The sequence below is a fragment of the Hyla sarda genome, chromosome 5 (assembly GCF_029499605.1).
Source record: "Hyla sarda isolate aHylSar1 chromosome 5, aHylSar1.hap1, whole genome shotgun sequence".
In the NCBI taxonomy this organism is placed as follows: domain Eukaryota; kingdom Metazoa; phylum Chordata; class Amphibia; order Anura; family Hylidae; genus Hyla; species Hyla sarda.
In genome coordinates, this window is record NC_079193.1 from 163,532,549 (window position 1) to 163,555,899 (window position 23,351).

Genomic DNA, 23,351 nt, shown 5'->3' on the forward strand with positions numbered 1-23,351 from the left:
TCACTGTACCACTTGTTACGTTCCTTAAGGGGTGTAGTTTCCAAAATAGTATGCCACGTGGTTTTTTTCTTGCTGTTCTGGCACCATAGGGGCTTCCTAAATGTGACATGCCGCCCAAAAACCATTTCAGCAAAATTTGCTTTCTAAAAGCCAAATGTGACTCCTCTTCTGAGCATTGTAGTTCGCCCGCAGAGCATTTTACGTCTTAACATTGGTAATTTCCATACTCATAAGAGATGGGGTAACACATTTAAGGGGGCATTTTCTCCCATTACCCTATGTAAAAATCTTTTTATTTTGGGGGGAAAAACTGCACTTTAGTGAAAAAATTTGTTTTCATTTACATATCCGACTTTAATGAAAAGTCGTCAAACATCTGTGGGGTGTTAAGGCTCACTGGACCCCTTGTTATGTGCCTTGAGGGGTGTAGTTTCCAAAATGGCATGCCATGTGGAGTTTTCTGCTGTTCTGGCACCATAGGGGCTTCCTAAATGTGACATGCCCCCCAAAAACCATTTCAGCAAAATTCACTCTCCAAAATCCCATTGTTGCTCCTTCCCTTCTGAGCCCTCTACTGCGCCCTCCGAACACTTGACATACACATATGAGGTATTTCCTTTCTCGAGAGAAATTGGGTTACAAATTTTGGGGGGCTTTTTCTCCTATTACCACTGGGTCTACAAGAACATGCAGTGTAAAAAATGAATGTTTTGATTTTTCTCCTCCACTTTGCTGCTATTCCTGTGGAACACCTAAAGGGTTAACACACTTACTGAATGTCATTTTGGATACTTTGAGGGGTGCAGTTTTTATAATGGGGTCATTTGTGCGGTATTTCTAATATGAAGGTCCTTCAAATCCACTTCAAAACTGAACTGGTCCCTGAAAAATTCCGATTTAGAAAATTTTGTGAAAAATTGGAGCCCTCTAATGTCTTCCAAAAGTAAAAACATGTCAACTTTATGATGCCAACATAAAGTAGACATATTGTATATGTGAATTAATACATAATTTATTTGGAATATCAATTTTCCTTATAAGCAGAGAGCTTCAAAGTAAGAAAAACAATTGCTACATTTTAGATTTTTCATCAAATTTTGGAATTTATCACCAAGAAATTATACAAGTATCGACAAAATGTTATCACTAACATAAAGTAGAATATGTCACGAAAAAACAATCTCGGAATCAGAATGAAAAGTAAAAGCATGCCAGAGATTAATGTTTAAACTGACAGTGGTCAGCTGTTCAAAAAATGGCGGGGTCCTTAACCCCTTAAGGACCGGGGTTTTTTCCGTTTTTGCATTTTCGTTTTTTGCTCCTTGCTTTAAAAAATCATAACTCTTTCAATTTTACACCTAAGAATCCATATGATTGCTTATTTTTTGCGCCACCAATTCTACTTTGTAACGACGTCAGTCATTTTGCCCAAAAATCTACGGTGGAACGGAAAAAAAATAATTGTGCGACAAAATTGAAAAAAAAAACGCTGCTTTGTAACTTTTGGGGGTTTCCGTTTCTACGTAGTACATTTTTCGGTAAAAATGACACCTTATCTTTATTCTGTAGGTCCATACGATTAAAATGATACCCTACTTATATAGGTTTGATTTTGTCGTACTGCTGGAAAAAATCATAACTACATGCAGGAAAATTAATACGTTTAAAATTGTCATCTTCTGACCCCTATAACTTTTTTATTTTTGCGCATATGGGGCAGTGTGAGTGCTCATTTTTTGCACCGCGATCTGAAGTTTTTAGCGGTACCATTTTTGCATTGATAGGATTTTTTCATGATATAAAAGGTGACCAAAAATGCACTATTTTGGAATTTGGAATTTTTTTGCACGTACGCCATTGACCGTGCGGTTTAATTAACTATATATTTTTATAATTCGGACATTTCCGCACGCGGCGATACCATATATGTTTATTTTTATTTACACTGTGGTCGTGGCCCCCGTTATAGATTGGGAGCGGACACATGACGTTCCAGTACGTCATGTGTCCTTAAGGAGTTAACAGTAGTACCTGTACTAATAGACATATCGCCCCGGGTGTCAGTCGTGACACCCAATGCGATTGTCCATAATATAGCAGAGATGCAGAGCGGCTCTATACAGCGCTCTCATCTCTGCTCTGTACTCCGGCCAGTGATGTGAATAGAACATCACTCATTCATCGCCACTTCCCAGCCCAACCTCCAACCTATTTATATCCATTTGTAACAGTGCACTGTCCTTTATAGTATTTACCTTTTTACAGAGTTTAGTATCATCTGCAAAGATTCCTACTTTACTATTCAACCCCTCTACAAGATCGTTAATAAATATATTAAATAGAACAGGACCCAAGACTGTCCCCTGTGGTACCCCACTAGTAACAGTCACCCAATCAGAATAAGTACCATTAATAACCACCCTGTTTCCTATCACTGAGCCAGTTACTTACTCACTTACGCACATTCTCCCCCCAGCCCCATCCTTCTCATTTTATGCACCAACCTTTTATGTGGCACCGTATCAAATGCTTTGGAAAAATCCAGATATACGACATCCAGCGGTTGCCCCTGGTCCAGTCTGGAGCTCACCCCCTCATAAAAGCTGATCAGGTTAGTTTGACAGGACTGATCCCTCATAAAGCCATGCTGATATGGAGTCATACATTTATTTTTATTAAGATACTCCAGAATTGCATCCCTTAGAAAACCCTCAAACAATTTACATACAACGGAGGTTAAACTAACAGATCTATAATTCCCGGGGTCACCTTTTGATCCCTTTTTAAATATTGGTACCACATTTACCATGAAATGATCATGAAATGCAAGCCCACTAGCAACGTCACGGCCACCTGTAAGTAGTGGGTCCCTAACATCCCTAGCATAAAATGGCGTAGCACTGGCGGGCGACCACCACCGCCGCAACACCAGTGCCCACAGGGGGAATGACCCACTGGCAGAGCAGCCCTAATGCTACTTAAACCAGTCCAAGGGCTGCGCCTCCCCATGGACACGGTGCCATGGCAGCAATGGACGCCGCACAGCACCACACTAGTGTGAACAAGGTGTAAAAGCTCACTTACTATGTGCTCCCAGTCAGACTGAGAGGCTGCCAGAAAGGAAGGGGCCCTGTGTAGCTTCCTGCTAATTTATATAGGGCTGGGCTAAGGGGGAGGGGTAGAGTGTAGACCAAGTGAAAAAAAAAAAAAGAGGGGGATAGAAAACATTTTTGTTCAAAATGTATACTAACAACCTGTTATTTTTTTTTATTTTATTATGCTGAGAAGCAAGTAGATCAAAATACAAATGGATGTGCAGCTATGTTTCTCTATTTTTGTTGTACATCTATAGTCTTTCCCTTCTTCCATGGCCAGCACTCCAACCATTCGGCCTCAGCATTTTTAATTAGCAGGAGACTGCATAAGGGTTTCCTCCTAACATTCTCCCAGCCCTCTGGCAGGGAGCACATGATAGGTTTCACACTGGTGTGGTTCTCATTGTTTCTGTGATGCTTTGTCTGTGAGGTGGTGCAGCCCAGATCCAGTGGCTTGGTCAGGCAGCAGTGGGGCTGCCTGGCCACTGGGTCATTCCCCCTGTAGGCTTGATGTCTCGGAGGCAGTGGTCGACACCTGACGCTACGCCAGTGTTCGGTTAGAGACCCACTCTGACTAGGAGGCCTTGACGTGGCGAGTGGGATCGTACTTTTTGATCAAAAGGTATACTAACAACCTGTTAGTTTTTTTAAATTATGCTGAGAAGCAAGTAGATCAAAATACAAATGGTGGATGTACAGCTATGTTTCTCTATTTGTGCTGTACATCAAATTATATATCATTGTATCTTCTTATCTAACATATAGCAAAGTAGCAGGGTTCTAAAATTACAATTTGTCTATTATGGTTATTCAAACTGTCACTTGTCCTAATCATGGGTTTTGTCAACATATTAGGGCTTTTGTCCTATTATCTTTTATTCATTTTCATATTTTGACATATGATATTCTTATCATTACATATAACATAGGTTATGAAGTGGGCTTTAGATTGATATCCTATCGCACTCCAGCAAATCTGGGGTCAACTGTCAGATTAGCACTGTCATATCCTGCATCTGATATGCACTTCGGTTCATACAGTCACGTCATTCAACAAGTTCTGGGCATTTGACACGCACTGCGGTTCACCTACACTTGCGCTTGCGTATTAGTGACTAGTTCTGTCAGAGCACATCCGGTCTGACACTCTCTTAAACGGAAGTGCGGCGTCATTACCCGCCGCCAGTCCATGCCTGGATATTAGCGAGGGTAAGCGTATTATAACTTTTTGACTTTAGCCGTTTAACTGTTCCTTGCCAATTACATTGTATCTTTCTTCTATGTATGCTCTCTTCTGAGCCGCACCGCATGTTCATTATACTGTATTTTACTCTGCCAACCGCATTATGAATACCACATCTTGAAGCCCGGCACTGGCTTCTGAAATCTGGCTCTGTTCCGGCCATACCGTGTTCATTGCGCCCACCTGTAAGACTGGCCACAATATCAGCATACATTTAACCCCTACGTGATCCTGTACATCTATTGGATAGGGGATAAGATGTCTAAGCACCGGAGTACCCCTTTAATTGCCCTATTTTGACCACCTGTAACGTTTTCATATTTTCGTATACAGGGCTGTATGAGGGCTCATTGTTTGCGCTGTGATCTGTAGTTTTTATCGGTACGTTTGCAAATATGTGATATAATAGTAATTTTTAATTAAAAAAATTTGGGAATATAATGTGACAAAAAAGCTGCAATTTTGGACTTTTTTTTACGCCAATCACCATACGTGATCATTATAATTATATTTTGATAGTTCAGACATTTACACAATACCAAATATATTAATTTTTATTTAATTTTTTTTACACTTTTTGGTGGTAAAATGGGAAAAAGGGACTTTTTACATTTTTATTGAGGGAGGGGATTTTTCACATTTTTTTTAAATGATCACAGCATCTGAGGGGTTAATGGCAGACATCAGCACAATCGCTAATGTCTGCCACATCCGGCAGGTCCCTGGCTGCTGATAGCAGCCAGGACTTTTGGCGCATGATGTAAATGTACGTCCTGGTGCGTTAAGTACAGGGCACCAGGACATACATTTACGTTCTATGTCATTAAAGGAATACTGTCACTAAACTCCCCCCGCACTAACCAGAGGTACTGGCTGGTAGCCCGGGGGACGCTGATCAATATGCTGCCTACCATGCACAGATCTGTCCTGCTGTTCGCCCGTTATCTTAATTATTCTTGATATGCAAACGATCTTCTAACTGGCACGGGCGGGGTTAGAAGGCTCCATCTGGCACTGTGACATCAGCGCCGCTCATCTGCAGCGCTGCCGGCTTATGAATATTCATGCCCTCCCTCTGCCTCTCCTCCCCGCTCTATACAGGACTCCACTGTGCATGTGCCGCTTCCTGTGTACACCTGGAAGCGACCTCAGCGCAGTGGAGTCCTGTAAAGAGCGGGGATGAGAGGGAGAGGTGGAGGGAGGGCATGACTAGTCATAAGCCAGTGGCACTGTGGACGAGCGGCGCTGACGTCACAGTGCCAGGTGGAGCCTTGTTACCCCGCCTGTGCCAGTTAGAAAATCATTTGCATTTCAAGAATAATGAAGATAACGGGCGAACGGATCCAGGCATGGTAGGCAGCATATTGATCAGCGTCCCCCGCACTACCAGCCAGTACCTCAGGTTAGTGTGGGGGGTTTAGTGAAAGTTTTCCTTTAAGGGGTAGTAAGGATTCCTGCTCCCAGGGCTCAGAGCTGGTCTCACTTACCCCTGGCATAGGTGTCTCCTGGATCGGCACCTGCCCTATTATTGTCACACTACAGAGGGTGCCAGAGGGAGGTGCAGATGAACTTCTGGCACAGTACCAGCTGCAGAATTCCCAGCACAATGACAGCTGCATACTGACCGCACATGCTTTCTTACCTCCCGCTGCACACTGTCAGCCTGCTCTCAGGACGGAGCTGGACACCAGGGAGCGGGGCTGGCGGCTTTTACTAGCCTTAATACCCAGTGGAAGGGTAGTGAGTAGCGATAGGAGGGACAGGGATTGGGACTTGGCTGCTGTCCACTAATCTGGCAGCGGTGTTGCCTGTAGAGGGAATCTCGGGCTGTGGCCACTTGGTACAGTGAGGGGCGGTGGCTTCTGCACTGCAGAGGGAAATTCGATAGAGCTCCTTAAAGAGTAACTGTCATCAACTAAACTTTCCCTGATCCCCCTCCCCATCTGTCCCTTATTCTAACTATGCTTATCCCTGTGTTTATTGAGGTTTAAAACGCTATGGAAATACCTTTTTTATCCCTCTTCATTAGCTCAGGAGCACCGTCTTTCTGAGGGGTGGAAGGAGGCGGTTCCCGGCAGGCATGTCACACCGGAGCACCGGAAAGCTGAACTAATTTATGCAGGAAAGGTCATCAACTGCCGAGCGGAGAAGTTCGTGACTAATCAAATTTACTGTAAGTTCGCTCATCTCTATTGATGACAGGTACTCTTTAATGTAAATTACTGGTATTTTTTATATGAAATTACCAGCAGCAGGGTAGTAATACAGGCTGCTTGGCAACCCTAGTCTGTAGGTGGAACATTATATTTAGAAGATGAGGAGTTAAATATGTAAGTGCAAAAATGAAAAATACGAGTCATTAGGGTACGTTCACACATGCGTATTTTCTGCTGCAGATCTGCTGTAGCTGATTTTGTTACCCATTTAAGCCAATAGACAGCAAAATCGGTACCAAAAATATGAATGTGTGAACATACCCTAAAGGGGATTATTGGGTCACACAAAAAAACAAGCCCTCATATGGGTCTATGGACGGAATAATAAGAGTTATGGCTCTTAGAAGGCGAGGAAGAAAAAATGAAAACACCAAAATGAAAGTTTCCTGAGTCCTTAAGGGGTTAAAAGGCAAGGAATTTTAAACCGAAACCCTGTGTGGTGAAGGGACTTGTACACTATCACATTTTCTCCTATAAATTAATAGGGTGTAATAACATCTAATGGCCAGAACCCCAAGCAACCGGCCAGCAGTAAAGTCTGGAATGAAGATGGCGGCGGCCCCGACCATTACACCCAACAAGCACACAAATACCAATTGAAGTAAACAGGACGACCCTCCTCCTCCCGTCACGTATATCCACCCTCCCCCACCGTACAACGGGCTAATCCTTCCGATTACAGCCCAGCATTCTGGGAACTGTAGTTACATTCTGGCTCCGCCCCCCTCAAGTCTGCAGGTCCGAGGCCATAAAGAACTACAATACCCAACCTATCCCTGCAGGGCGTGGACAACACGTGACCGGTGGCAAAGCAAGCAGCTAAAAAGCCGCAACACGGCCATTTTGTTCTAGACTGCAAGCAAGCAGCTTTAGGCTTTTGTAGGCCTCGTAGTTAGAGCCTTCCACGCCTCTCATTAGCCTAAGTCCCGTCCGTCCAGCAGCTCCTGACGCCGCCATTGCCTTCGCGTCCTCACTGTCTGAGAAGGTGTCCGCCGCCCGGCCAGTGCTCTCAGCCCCGCACCAGCCCGCTCTTCAGCCGTCGCCAGCCTTTTCCTCTGCACTCCGTGCACGTAATAATATCGCATGTCCTCTATCCAGAACCTCAACTCTTTCGGTGAGTAGGGGGCGCTCCTAAGCCCGGTCCGGGTGGGGATAGCTCCTCTGTCCGGGCTGCCGCCTTCCTCGTCTCCATCTTTTGTCTTCTCACAAAATGGCGACAGTAGTTATCCGGGAAGGAGGCTACACCCCGGGCTCCGGGGAGGGTGGTCAGGGCCTGGGACTATCCTTGGTATGAGGGATCCTCTGGGGCTTATGGTGGGTTCCCGGCTCGGTATGTTATTGGGTGTGAGGGATTGATGTATACTCGTTATTTATTGGGCTATGTCCGTACTCCAGCGAGGAGGAAGAGAATGTTCACACTGTCAGGATGTGGCCCGAAGCGCCCTCCCAATTTAGCTACTGTACTAGAGGGGTCAGTGAATTCTGTACAGGGTCTGGTCTGAAACTATATATATCTATATATATATATATATATATATATATATGTATATATATGTATATATATGTATATATGTATATATATATATATGTATATATATATATATATGTGTGTGTCAACACGGCCCTGCAGCCTCTAAGGCAGGGTTCACATCTCGTTTTTGCAATATGGGTCCCGTATCCAGTTTCTGTTAAATAGTGTTTCCAAGCCTGACCGAAAGTATGCAACCGTATATGCCGCCTCACGCTTTTAAACCTTGTGCGGTTTGAAAACGGATGTCCGTTTGCATACGTTTTCCTTGAAGGAAAAAGCGGATACGGTTTTATGTTTGCCAACATTTTAAATAAAGTTGTTTGTTTAAAAAAAAATAATGAAAAACCGGATGTAACCATATACGCATACGGTTCAATACAGTAACCATAGAACTCCATTTTAAAATAACCGTATACGGGGTTGTGTCTGGTTTTTCACTGGGAGACACAACCGTAGTTGACTACGGTTGTGTACGGGTAAAAACGTATAAACCTGTAAATGATGCAAAACGTACACAATCTGATGCTACGGTTGGCATATGGTTTACAATTGTGTGTGTGTATGTATATATATATATATGTATATATATATATATATATATATATATATATGCATATATGCGGTTTGATTTTTTCTTTTTTCAATGAAACCGGATACAGGAACTGTATTGCAAAAACTAGATGTGAATGCAGCCTAACTGATGTACATTTCCTTTATCTCAATATATTCAGCTTGTTACAAAAACTGCTCCCGTTCTCCCCCTCCCCCTCAATCATCACTAAAGGAGTCCCCATCTGGTGGTCCCTGGCCTTAGTTCTTGGCACTGCAGGCTGAGTAGCCTCCTATAACACCCTGACCCCATGTGTTCTGTACAATGTTATAGGTGTAGAGAAATCCCATCTCTAGGCACTGTGAAGGTGCTGACCTCTTGTGCTGTGCTTCTCTCAAATCCCAGCTGGATCCCCACATTGACTACTGATACTACTGTACATCACTGCAGGGCATCTCAGGAGGGTACAAGAGGCCTGGGTTAGTGTTGGGCGTGAATATTCGCAATGCAAATATTTACTGCGAATATCGCATATTCGCAAATATAGCACTAAATATTCGCAATTACGAATATTGGCTTTATTTATTTTATTTTTTTCCGTCACAGTACATTAGTGATCACCACTCCCTGCTTCCACCCTGTGGTGTAAACAAGGCTTCAATACTAGTTACTGTCAGACTGGCGGGCCCCCGAAAATTTGCATGTGTGAATTTTTCACGCATATTGATCCCTCCCTCCTTTTAGCTCTTTATCAAGCGATATTGCGCATGCACATTTTATGGCGCATAGTAAAGGCCGCAAATTTTGCGAGTATATGATGAATATTTGTCCAAAATATGGCAAATTCGAATATGGCCGATGTCGCTCAACACTAGTCTGGGTGAGGAACTAGATGCTCTAGATCAGTGGTCTTCAATATGCAGACCTCCAGTTTTAGCAAAACTACAATTCCCAGCATGCCCGGACAGCCAACGGCTGTCCGGGCATGCTGGGAGTTGTAGTTTTGCAACATCTGGAGCGCCTCAGTTTGGAGACCACTGCTCTAGATGCAAAAGTAATGTCTCCCGTGCACCAAAGACCAACCAATAATATATTCAAGGAGTTTTTCTACATCACGGTGCATCTGCACAATAAAAATCATTTAAAACTGCATTGCAATCTATTTAGCAGTGTTGGTAGTTTCATATGGCCAAAGCTGGAGCCTATTTTACCTAATGGCACAAGCAATAAGGCAGCTATGGCTGGTACAGGTAAAAAAAAACACTTATTTAAATACATTCTTCACATGTATACAGCTTGGATCTATTAACCCCTTAAGGACCACGGGTTTTTTCAGTTTTTGCACTTTCATTTTTTCCTCCTCCACCTTTTAAAAATCATAACCCTTTCAATTTTGCACCTTAAAATTCATATGATGGCTTATTTTTTTGCGCCACCAATTCTTCTTTGCAGTGACATCAGTCATTTTACCCAAAAATCTACGGCGAAACGGGGAAAAAATCATTGTGGGACGAAATTGAAGAAACGCCATTTTGTAAATTTTGGGGGGCTTCCTTTTCTACACAGTACATTTTTTCGGTAAAAATGACACCTTATCTTCTGTAGGTCCATATGACTTAAATGATACCTACTTATATAGGTTTGATTTTTGTTGTACTGCTGGAAAAAATCATAACTAAATGCAAGAAAATTTGTCTAAAATTGTCATCTTCTGACCCCTATAACTTTTTTTATTCCGCATATGGGGCGGTATGAGGGCTCATTTTTTGTGCCGTGATGTGAAGTTTTTGGCGGAACAGTTTTTGTATTGATCGGACTTATTGATCGCTTTTTTCATGATATAAAAAGTGACCTTTTTTACACTTTTTTTTTTTTTTTTTGCAGTTATAGGTCCCATAGGGACCTATAACACTGCACACACTGATCTTTTACCCTGATCCCTGCAAAGCCTTGGAGCAATCAATCGCCGAGGGGACATGCCAGAGGCAGGTAAGAGTACCTCCGCTCGTGTCCCAGCTGATCGGGACACCACATTTTCACTTCGGTGGTCCTGATCAGCCCTGCTGAGCAGCCGGGAAGGTTTCACTTTCGGTTTAGACGCGGCATTCAACTTTGAACGCCGCGTCTAAAGGGTTAATAGCGCGCGGCACCGCTGCCGCGCGCTGTTGGTCCTGGCATCGGAAACATTCCCGTGTGATCCCGCGTTATATCGCGGGTGCCCGCCGAGGACGTAAATATACGTCCTTGGTCATTAAGGGGTTAATTCAGGCAGTTTCGGTGTGAAATACACAAGGTTTCAGCGTTGTGGATCAGGAAATATGCAAGAATATAGCCATAATCATAATATATGGTATGGATCAATGCCTGTTTAAGGGTATATTGACATATACAGTATCCTGTGCAGAACTTGAAGCTGCAGTTTTCAATGTAAACTAATTGAACACAGCTTCAAATCTGCAGCATCAAATATGTGCAGGATACTGTGGAAATGCACCCTTAAGAGGACATCTTGTGGTCCCTTTTTAAAAAGTGTGTATAGATTCATTCTGCAAAATTACTGTGCACTGAAAGTATGGGTGGGCTTACTGGTTTGTGAATAACTTTCATCTATGCGGTACACACTGCTTTGTGCTGACTGTCAAAAGGAAGCAGTGTGTACTGCACTGAGGTAAATTATTCACTCCTTTGGCCTCTTGAAGCCCACCCATACCTCCAGCATAAGCATACCCATCTGATAAATTCAGGAAGCTGTCAAATGGGAATAGAACACCCCAAAATGAGGTAGAAAGATAGGATGTCCAGCACCTGTCTTGGTTAAAAGCTGTAAACCTTTATTGAAGTAGTCACAGGATACAAGCATAACAGAACACAACGCCTACGTGTTTCGTGCACTCCTGCCCTTAGTCATGGCATAAAATGTACTGACATTAACAATCTTAAATACTCCTATACAAGTCACATGATAAAAATGTCATACAAACATCTAAAAAATCCAGAGTTGAATTGTTGGATACAAAGCAAGATAAGCAAGACTATACATGCAGAACACAGGTGTGGAAACACAGAGCAAAATCTACTTGTCCCTCATGACGATCCACTTGTCCGGACCGATTTTTTGTTTTTACACATTTTTCCTCCTCGCCCTGTAATAGCCATAACTACCTACTACAATGATGCCTTTTTAATTTTTCAATAACATATTCTGCGAGCCTTTATTTATTCTGTGAAGTGAAATAGTAAAAGATAATTTAGCAAATTTGGTGGTTTTCTTTTCTACGCCATTTACCTTGTGGTTGAGCTAACATGTTGTTTTGATACTTTAGACCGGCTTGATTACAGCAATACCAGATTTGTATAGTTTTTGTTTTACTAATTAAAAAAAAATTCTGAACTTTTTCAAATAAAACTTTCAAATTTAAATTGCCATCTTTTGACCCCTGTAGTGTTGTTTCATACCCCCCCCCCCCCCCCCCCCACACACACACTTACTTACTTTTAGGAGGAATCTTTAGATTCCTCATACAAATCACTGGATTTCTATTGAACTCCATTGATCTGTGCTCTGCAATCCATTGTTAGCGCCTAGTCCAGCCAGACGCTATAAACAACAGAGCCACAGACCCCCCAACCCGGCTACCTCTATAATGGATCAGCTAAACACATAGGCAAAAGTAAGAATATCTCAACAAGATCTCCACATACTATATATGAAAAAGTCAAATACATAACATATATAAATTCAGTGTGAGGATCAGATCCTGTTGCATACTCATGCCTTGAGGTACTCTAGTATCTAATAAGAACATCCAAAACTATTCTCTGTTCAAGATCCTTTTCATTCATGTCTCCTCTATTTAGTCTTCTAATTCTTTCAGTGCCCCTTACTCTTAGTGTCAGCCCTACCTTCATGTCTCTTTGAAATGGCTGAGATTATATTTATCACTTCTGGCATCAGATATGTCTCCGTACCATGGTTTTCAAAGAATTGGAGGTGCAGCCTACATACTGTCACATGTCACACTTTGCAAGATAAGCCACATTTTCAGTATTGCAGTTTATATGGTCTTTAATTTTAAAGAGCCACCATTACTACACGAAGAGAACTATTTCCATGTGTTTGCACGTGATACAGACATTATGGCCGCACTTCCAATTTCCTGCATTGTAAGGATCGACCGATACCGATAATCGGTGGAGGTTAGTGCCGATAGCCGATAACCTATACCGATATTCCGGTATAAGCAGTGCGATGGGGGCGGGGCATTATCGGCAAGGTAATTGTTGATACCGATAATGCCCAAAATCGTGATTATCGGCCAAACCGATAATCGGTCGATCCCTACTGCATTGTATAGCCAAGTGTTTGCTATTTTTACTGCTATTATGCATACTGGGAGACACAATGCTTCCAATAGATGGGCCTTTTCTGGAGACCATCCTAAAACACTCAGGATCCTTTAAAAAAAATTTGGATCCTGTTGCAAGATTGGGTTGTACTTGCATACAATATTTCCTATTACACAATACAGCAAGCAATTTTTATAAAATAGGAAATATTCTACGTAAGTACACCCCAATCATGTAACAGGATCCTGAGTGACTGTTTTTGGATGGTCTCCAGAAAAGGCCCATCTATTGGAAGCATTGTCTCCCAGTATGTATAATAGCAGTAAAAATAGCAAACACACTTGGCTATACAATGCAGGAAATTGGTAGTGCGGCCATAGTGTCTGTATCGCGTGCAAACACATGGAAATGGTTCTCTTCCTGTAGTAATGGCGGGTCTTTAAAATTAAAGACCATATAAACTGCAATATTGAATGTGGTTTATCTTGCCACGTGGGACATGTGACAGTCAGTATGTAGGCTGCACCTCCAATTCTTTGAAAACCATGGTACGGAGACATATCTGATGCCAGAAGTGATGAATATAATCTCAGCCCTCTCAAAACATTTCAGAGACATGAAGGTAGGGTTGACACTTTAAGAGTAATGGGCATTGAAAGAATTAGAAGAACAAATAGAGGAGACATGTTAAGGATCTTATTGAACACAGAATAGTTTTGGATGTTCTTATTAGATACTAGAGTACCTCAAGGCATGAATGTGACAGGATCTGATCCTCATACTGAAGTAAATTATGTATTTGACTTTTTCATAGTATGTGTAGTGATCTTGTTGGGATATTCTTTTGCCCATGTGTTTAAGCAGCCTGTTCTACATGTATAGTCTTATCTTGCTTTGTACCTGACTCCACTCCCGGATTTTTTAGATGTTTGTATGACGTCATTCTTTTTATCATGTGACTTGTATAGGAGTATTTAAGATGGCTGATGTCAATACATTTTATGCCATGACTAAGGGCAGGAGTGCCCGAAACACGTAGGCAATGTGTTTGGTTACGCTTTTGTATCCTGTGACTACTTCAATAAAGATTTACAGCTTTTATCCAAGACACCAGTGCTGGACATCCTATCTTTCTACATTGTCCATTTGAGGGGAGGCGCTAACCTCTGGTCGGAGCGCATTTCCTGGAGTTGGGATTGGAGCTGCCTGAATCTTTACACCCCAAAACGAGGGGTGAGCTCTAGCCTGTGCCAATGTGGGAGTGAACTCCTCCTTCCGGGCTGCCGCCTCCCTCATTTATCTTTGGTCTCCTTTCAAAATGGCGACAGTAGTTATTCAGGAAGGAGGCTACACCCAGGGCTTCAGGGAGGGCTGTCAGGGCCTGAAACTATCCTCCAAATTAGAACACCCCAAAATGGGGGTGTTGCAGATGGATGAATCACAAAAAGGTATGAGAACTCCCTAAGGAATCTACATAGTGATTTTTTTTTTTTAAGGGATGGATTATTCTTCACAACCTGAGTGCTGGGAGGTGGTCAAGCCTGACTAAGGAAGGCATGGCTGGCGCCACTAAAGCATCCATGTAGTCTAACCAGTGAATGGTTAGTGATCTGCATATGATGCCATGAAAGGCTAGTGTCGATACGGTTCTTGGCATCTATAAGGGACTGGCACCTGGGAAGTTAAAACTGTAATTCACACTGCTGGCATATGCATACCTTCCAGTGCCTCCAGTAACCCGCTCCTGCCTCCGCCACAATACTCTTCCTGGTTGTCGGTGAGTCATATTGCATTCGGCCAATCACCGGCCGCAGCGAAGTCCTGCCTCTGCTGAGGAGAGGCTGAGCGTCAGTGTAACTTTTTTGCCCCATCGCCAGCCGAGGCGGGCCACTGCTGTGGCCGGTGATTAGCTGAGTGCAGTATGACTCGCCGACAACCAGGAAGAGGATGGAGGACGGGGCGGATTACCAGGGGAGCGATGGAAGGTATTTACCTCTTTACTTTTTTTTACTGCCGGGAGTATGATTTAACATCCCAGAGTACTCCTTTTAAACTGGTTAATGCAGTGAGGTCTTGATGTTGTTGCAGTGTCTCAAGCTTGATATTTAAATTAAAAAAATATATATAAATTCTTTTTCAGACCCCTTTGCTGATGCAACTAAGGGTGACGACTTACTCCCGGCAGGGACAGAAGATTATATCCATATAAGAATTCAACAACGAAACGGCAGGAAGACTCTGACCACTGTACAGGGTATCGCTGATGATTACGACAAAAAGAAACTTGTAAAAGCCTTTAAGAAGGTAAAGTTTCACTTTCGGCTATTAAATGGTAAAGCTAATTTCAGCTACATAACTAAATGGAAAATGCTCAGGTAGTAAAATTAGGTTATTGAAGTGTTTTATTTAGCAGGGTTACAGTTTTGTAGCGCTCAGTATTTTATTGCAAAATAGGACTAAGTCAGTTTTCTTTCCCTCATAGAAATTTGCCTGTAATGGTACTGTGATTGAACATCCAGAGTACGGTGAAGTCATTCAGCTCCAGGGTGACCAGAGGAAAAACATCTGTCAGTTTCTCATGGAAGTAAGTTGACACAATCTTCAAAAGATGCAAAAGCATTCTAGTCCTAAGTATATGTGCTTGATGCCCTTTACAGCCAATTCATAAACTTATAAAGGACTATAGAACATCTGTTGGCTTTCAGGTTTAAAATAAAGCTTTCTCATTCTTGCCTTTCTGGGTTTTACGAGCAGATTTAGTGATCTGTTCTGTACAAGTAAATTGTGCTTGACACAATGGTAACTAAATTCTGAACTTCTTGATCTAGCTGTTCATATTCTTAGGACTAAAGCCTTTGGGTATGTTCACACTGAGGAATTAGAGAGTTTACTCGAGTAATTCCACTCTTATTCCTCTCCAATAGAGTTTAACTGTACTTCCACTCGGTTCAGAGAAATTTTCGCAAGCTGAAGTCCATTCCGCATGAAGAATGAACATGTTCATTCTTCATGCGGAATCCGTGTCTTTGTCCCAAATCAATGAGAATTTTCAGCCCGACTCCGTTCCATGCAAAAAATGGAAATTCGAACTAACTGATGGTCGTCCAGGAAAAAACTTCCTCCTGTATTCCGTGGCAGAATTCTTAAGGGTATGTTCACACTACGGAGTGTGAATTCAGCGAGCGGAGATTCAGACTGGCAAGTGGCAGTCGGACCTTGCGGCACTGCGCCGTCACCATTGACAGTTTTGCAGTGTTCGGACTTCCACGCAAAGAATGAACATGTTCTTTGCACAGAACAATTTCAGCGGCGTAATTGTCCGACGCTGAAATTCCACAGCGTGAACGGGTCTCGCGGAAACCCATTCACACTGATGGTAATGTCCACTGTGCAGAGTTTTACTCGATGAATTCCGTGGGGATTCTGCAGTGTGAACATACCCCAAGCAAGAATTCCTCGCCAATTCCTCAGTGAACATACCCTTAAAATGTTTGTTATCCTTTAAGTGCCGACTAATACGTCTATTAGGCTGTATTCACACCACGTTTTTGCAATACAGTTCCCATATCGGGTTGATTCCTGAAAGTGTACATATTTTTTCCCGTATACAGTTTGAAAAAATATTTTTTGTTTAGTGTACATTTTCTACTTTACTTTCCATTCGGTGTGCACTGCGCATGTGCAAACAGGGTTCTAATTGACTCCCATGTTAAAGAACCGTATCTGGTTTCAATATGGCTTTTCAGTCAGACAAACCGTGGTAGGCTACAGTTTTGGGCGAAAAAAAAACAAAATCGTACAAGATGCAAAAGTACAAAACCAGATGCATCTTTTGGGATACGGTTGTAAATAGTCAATGCATATGGTTTTCGTACAGTTCTGTACAGTTTTCAAATTGAATGTATATGGGAACTGTATTGCAAAAATGTGGTGTGAATGAAGCTAGAGATGAGCGAACTTAGTGATTCGATTCATCACAAACTTCTTGGTGGTTGTTGACTCTAGCCTGCATAAATGACTTCAGCTTTCAGGAGCTCCTGAAAGCCGAACTAGCTTATGCAGGCTAAAGTCAGCAACTGCCGAGAAGTTTTTGATGAATCGAATCACTAAGTTTGCTCATCTCTAGTGTCAACCTTTGGTTGAATTTAAGCCAAAACACCTTAAAAAAAAAAAACCCACATACAAAGCATTTGTTCATTTTCTAAGACACTCCATGGGATATTTATCAATACCTGTGCGGAGTAAAGGTTGCCCATAGCAACCAATCAGATTGCTGCTTTAATTTTTCAAGCAATCTGTTTGCTATGGGCAACTGCACCACTCTTCCTCTACACTGGTTTTGATGAATCTCCCCCATTGTCACCAAAATGGAATTTTCCAGGAAAAGTCTGTAATGGTATAAAACATAACTTTGCATATATCTTGACAGCTGCTTGTTTGATGGTTAGTTTCTCTTCTGTAGGAGGTCTCCTAAGCTCTGAAGTCAGTAATGTATCTTTAGCTACTAAAGTACTTTGTGCGCCTGAGACTCGCTCTTGTACCTTTACACCCTTGTAGGTGTAAATGTTTAACTTTGGCTGACACTTAACTTCTATTCTTGCAGATTGGCATTGTGAAGGAAGAACAGCTGAAGGTCCATGGTTTCTGAGATGTGAATTCTATCTTCATTCTTTCCCGCCAAGACTGGCACTTTTGAAACATGAATATTTGCAGTAGAAGGACTTTCAATATGTCTGAGCATTCAACACTAGGTCCTCTTGTGCATGATTATCAGAAGTGTGTAAAGAGTAGGCTAGTAACACATAAAAAAATAGCTGTGAGATGGTAGGTTGGAACATTGAGTTTTAGCGCATTTCCAATGGAAATGTTTTAGTGCTCTGTCAACATTTTTCCACTTGATTTGATGTTTTTGTTGTATTAAAACATGTTTGCTGCCTACATTGGCTTTCGTTTTCATTTATAGTTCTGTATTCCACTTGCAATGAACAGCTGACTTAATGGAATATCCTGGTAAATAGTGGAGGCTACTGGCTTCCTGAACTCTAGACTGCATGTAGAAGGCCTTCACTGTGCATTTAGAATGCATATTAATGTTGGTATTGCAAAATGTTTACACACATTCAGAAAAGTTGCATTTAAGATGAGGAATGAGCTAATCTTCAGATTGAAGTTTTACAACCAGTTAAGCAGATACTAAACTGTTGCTGAAGTCTAAAATTACAGGGAAGTTTGCATTGAAAAACATTTAGAGGGGTGTTTTTTTGTTTTTTGTCATCTTGGGTAACTTTAAGACTTGCTAAATTGCCCTTAATTCCACAGTAGCTGCATCTGCATTATTGGTTAGGGGGCAAAATATCAGCCCTCATGACCCATTTCTGGTCCTGAAAATGTGATTCAATAAAATCTGTATTGTCTGCAAATCACGCTCTATGTTCAGTTTTATTTGTTAACCAGAAATGGCACCCCGTTTTTCACTGAAGAGATCCAGCTATTTATGGAGTCTTAGACTGTTTTACACTGCCAAATTTTCTCATGGAATTCAGCAGCAAAACTCAATTTGGAAATTCTGTGGCAGAAGTACCCCATTGGTTTCAGAAAATCTGCTGTGGTAATGCCAAGTTCAGCCTCTGGAATCTGCTTGGGAATGGATTTCCATCTATGGACACCACTTTTCTAAGCGGTCTTTGCTTCAGTGCCTGCTGTCTGAACTGTGAATTGTTGCTGGCAATGGGGTTCCAGGAGTGAGTCTAAGGCAGATTTTCCACCTGGAAAATTCTACAGAACACTGAACTTGTTCAGTGTTCTGGCGGCTTTACACTCTGCAGACATTGCCTTCTATGGGGATGGCAATGTCTTTGAGGTTGTAGCGCAGACTCAGATTCAGTTGGTGCTGACCACGCTCCGAATCTCCATCTGCATTTTGTCTGGCCATGAGTTCTGAAGTATGAACCCAGCCTTAGTCCTGCAAAAAATGCACTGGTGTAGCCCTGTACATAGACACCTGAGGGAGATTACTCAACCTCTGCAGAGGAAGGTGAATTGTGTTCTGGATCTGGATTACTCCAATGTTTCTGTTAAAGCCTAAGGCTATGTTTACACAGCAGAATTTCTGCACAAATATATAGCCAATACAATAAATGGAATTCCTGCAGAGGAAATTCTGCTCTGAATTAAACAGCAGTATCCCATTTGAAGTGTTAGCTATAAATTCAGGTAGAATTACAGGCAGAAACATAGCCTAACTGCAATCACACTCCAGCAAACGGGATGGGGAGGAGATCTGTCCTGAGGAAAAGTTGCTGAGTTGCCCATAGCAACCAATCAGATCACTTCTTTCATAACTTTGAAAAGTTTAGATCAGGAGGTCAGACAAGGACAATTCTAAACAAACATACTAATTTTAAAACCAAAATTTTTCTTTTGCAGTAAAATAACCCTCAACCTATATAAATTGGATATCACTTATTGTATAGCCCTGCAAAATGTAATGTTTTTGTATTCACTGAAAAATGCAGTGTAGAAATGGAAACCCCCAATTTGTAATTGGTGGTTTTCCTAATTCTGCCCCGGGTTTTTTTATACTGAAAATTAGGTTATAACATACCATTGACGTAAAAAAAAAAGCCCCCAAATTGGTTGGTAGGTGAAAATATTGAAAGCGTTAAGGCTATTAGAAAGCGAGCAGGAAAAGGAGTGCAAAAACTAAAATCAGTCATCAAGGGGTTAATTAAGATAAGTGGTGCATGATTAACTTTTAGGCTGGGGCAGCTTAAATTGAGTCCACTAGAAATGGGACTCTTTTTAAATTGCATATTTGAAAGACACAGGAAATTGCAATTAGGCTGGTCATGAAAAGGAACAAACCACTGATACTCAGAAGTGACCAAACCAATAAAGCTGGCATTAAGTGTGTGGAAAAAGGAAACAATGTTTAACTACCAAGGACATGTATACACGTCCTTGTGCTGTTAACAGTGTATGTCACAAGTTTTGGATAGGGGATAAGTTGTCTTTTGCTGCACATGTCCTTTTTAAAGAGGCTAAAATTCTTCTGTTCAATTTTTACAGAAGAAAAAGGGCCTCCTTAAGGGAAAAAAACTAAGTTATTAGTGTTGCCACATTACAAAACTTTTTTTCACGGTTAGGGCTAATTTCTTGTAGTTTTTATAACCATTTTAAAAAGTGTGATTTTTATAATCGCTTTTTGGGTGACTGATTTTTTTTTTGTTTTTTTTTTTTTTTAAATAGCTCATAATGGATCTTCAAAAGCTGTTAAATGAAAACGGTCAACCAGTTCACCCGCACTAAACCCAATACACTGGGTTAGTGTGGGTGAACAGGATTCAAACAAGGGTTCATTTACTCTTGTCAACTGGCTACAGAGATATATATTAAAGTTCTGGGATTTCTATAAGTGCACTGAAGGTGTCTGCCTGCCTGCTGGCCATGGCTCTCTCACGGAGTAAAGCTCCTAAGGCCGTCCCTCTGCTTTGCATATTCATTAGCTTCATCTCCACATCGGAGTCACAGCTCATGTGATCGCAGCACTTTGTGGATTTACACCTAAGCCCACTCTCCCCCTCCAATTACCCCCCCTCCTACCTCTGCCTTAGTCCCGCCACTCCTACAATGCTTGATTGCTTCTCTCACAGAACATGACCAATTGCCGCGCCTCCCTTGCGCCCTCGGAGTAGAGTGCTCACTGTATGCTGTCTTGATGACGTGAGAGCTGGGGAAAGAGTGGCACATGTGCTCTTGGACAGAGCACTGCAACCATGAGTTGAAGCTAATGAATATGCAAAGCGGAGGGGCGGCCTTAGGAGCGTTACTCCAGGAGAGAGGCAGACAGCCGGTGGGGAGAGTCCTTCAGGGCGCTTCACTATAGAAATCCTGGAACTTTTGAAGCATATATCTTGGCAGCCAGTTGACAATAAGTGACTCCTCGTTTGAATCCAGTTCGCCCACACTATAACCCAGTGTATTGGGTTTAGTGTGGGTGAACTTGGTGACAGTTTTCCTTTTTTAATGTCTCCCTCCAGGTCTAGATATATAATTACCAGTAGTGGAGGGAAGCCCAGTGGATCTCGAGATGGCAAGCCACCGGACCTATTGGTGTAAATGAAAGAAATTAACTTTTGTATAATTTATACATTTTCTTACAGCTCTGTTTTGCACAGCATATAATGTATTATGTGCATATTTGCTTTTCGTTTCAGCTATATATATTGTATCTAGAACTTTTTACTGGTTTTTCAATCTGTTTCAGTGCTGATACAGGTAGCCAAATTAGGCAGGTTGTCCACACTGATCGTAGTGCACCCCTCAGTTACATTCTATCCTCATCAACTTTTGTTACCCACAGAGACCATCTGTTGTATCTACTTTTGTATGTTTGTTCTATGCTTTGTTTAAATAGATGTTACTACTGTACAGAGAAATCTAGAATCTCATCAGGATGAGAAAATGCTGACCAGTTTATTTTTAACAGCAAAGACAAGATACAGTTAACTTGTACATGGAATCCTGAACATAAAATTGGAAAACTTGGATGCCACGCCCTCTCCCATAGACTTTCATTGAGGGGGTGGGGTGTGACATTACACGGGGCAGCATCGTGAGGTCACGATGCTCCACCTCGTCGTCTTCACACTCTGCAGAGAGCTCACAAAGTGGGTGCAGAATGACAGATTGTGGGGGTCCACAGTGGCAGGATCCCCACGATCATACATCTTATCCCCTATCCTTTGGATAGAGGATAAGATTTATTAGGGCCGGAGTACACCTTTAAGTCGCTTTCATCCTACCTGGTGAATAGCAGTGCCACGAGGAGGTACAAACAAGATGAGAATTTCAAATCTGAATGGGATCAGTTATATCTGCAGCACTCCCTGAATGTAGTAAGGTTATTAAAACAGAATGAACAAGAATATAATGACATAACAGTGGAGTTATGCAAATGTAAGACTGAACGAAGGAGTCATTTAGAGCAATAAAAGGCGGAGGCTTTCTAAAGTAAAATAGAAGGAAAGATAGCTGAACAACAAATGGAAATTAAAGAAAAAAAGCGAGACCGGTTCTTTAGGGAGTAATTGGATTTTGAGAATGGGAAGGTTTTCACATGGAAAAATGCCCAAAAGAAAAAAACATGTGCAAGAAAAATAATCTGTGACTATTGGAATACCGAATCAGGACTATGTCGGGGTGGTAATAAGCCCAATAAAAGACAGCAAGATAGATCAGAACCTGCAGGAGCCCCCCAGTCTAATATAGCACCCCTTTAGACCAAAGATGAGAGGCCGCCGGCACAGGATGGCTAACAAGGAAGCGTATGAAGAGAAAAACAGTCACATGGAAGGACTAGAGAACAGTGAGAATTATCCTATAAATCTGTTAGACATACCACTTACCAAAGACTTCATCTCCCAAGAGGGAAAGGGATTGAACTTTTGTATAACTGAAAATTTTGACTGGACTGCATTTGAAATAGACATGTAAGGCTGGGTTCACACTACGTTTTCTCCCATACGGGAGCACATACGGCAGGGGGGAGCTAAAACCTCGCGCTCCCGTATGCCACCTTATGCGCTCCCGTATGTCATTCATTTCAATGAGCCGGCCGGAGTGAAACGTTCGGTCCGGTCGGCTCATTTTTGCGCCGTATGCGCTTTTACAACCGGACCTAAAACTGTGGTCAACCACGGTTTTAGGTTCGGTTGTAAAAGCGCATACGGCGCAAAAATGAGCCGACCGGACCGAACGTTTCACTCCGACCGGCTCATTGAAGTGAATGACATACGGGAGCGCATACGGGAGCGCAAGGTTTTAGCTCCCCCCTGCCGTATGCGCTCCCGTATGGGAGAAAACGTAGTGTGAACCCACCCTAAAAAGAGATTAGTAAAATGGACCTGCATAAGTTCTTTGATAAAATTCCAGCCATCCTAGGGAATTTCAGTGGCTATTTTGTCAGTACACCATCTGAGACGTGGGATCTGGAGCTTTTATTGAACCTAGATGATCCTGTAACAGATCCAAACCAATTTCCTCCAAAATGGGCGGAGTCAAAGAGGCGCATGAAACCGAGGTGAAAGTAAAACTTCTACTTTATTCCCATAATGCATTATGGGAATAAAGTAGAAGTTTCACTCTCACCTCGGTTTCAAGCGCCTCTTTGACTGCCCATTTTGGAGGAAATTGGTTTGGATCTGTTATCTGTGAAAGGTGGAGCGGCTGCTGGAACTCTTCATTGTATGCACTCTTATCCATGGTTGTACTTGGACGCAGTACAGCCCGACTTGGTAAGCGCACATTGAGATTCTGCGTTACCTGTATATCTTACGGTATCAGACTAGGGAGAGCTTCCTGCTCTGTT

At 42.2% G+C, this 23,351-nt stretch overlaps 1 protein-coding gene across 1 annotated transcript; it reads left to right on the forward strand.

Moving 5' to 3' along the window:
• The first annotated feature begins 7,355 nt into the window (after window positions 1–7,355).
• Window positions 7,356–17,920, forward strand: EIF1B (eukaryotic translation initiation factor 1B). Its single transcript, XM_056520617.1, has 4 exons — window positions 7,356–7,668; window positions 15,123–15,286; window positions 15,465–15,566; window positions 17,586–17,920. The coding sequence occupies exons 1-4, from the start codon at window positions 7,638–7,640 to the stop codon at window positions 17,628–17,630; spliced, it is 342 nt and encodes a 113-aa protein (XP_056376592.1). The 5' UTR covers window positions 7,356–7,637; the 3' UTR covers window positions 17,631–17,920.
• Window positions 17,921–23,351: the final 5,431 nt, after the last annotated feature.

Coding starts and splice junctions, on each gene's coding strand:
- EIF1B (XM_056520617.1), top strand. CDS start 7,638: ATGTCCTCTATCCAGAACCTCAACTCTTTCG. Junction 15,287..15,464: donor TTGTAAAAGCCTTTAAGAAG/GTAAAGTTTCAC, acceptor TTTCCCTCATAG/AAATTTGCCTGTAATGGTAC. Junction 15,567..17,585: donor TCTGTCAGTTTCTCATGGAA/GTAAGTTGACAC, acceptor CTATTCTTGCAG/ATTGGCATTGTGAAGGAAGA.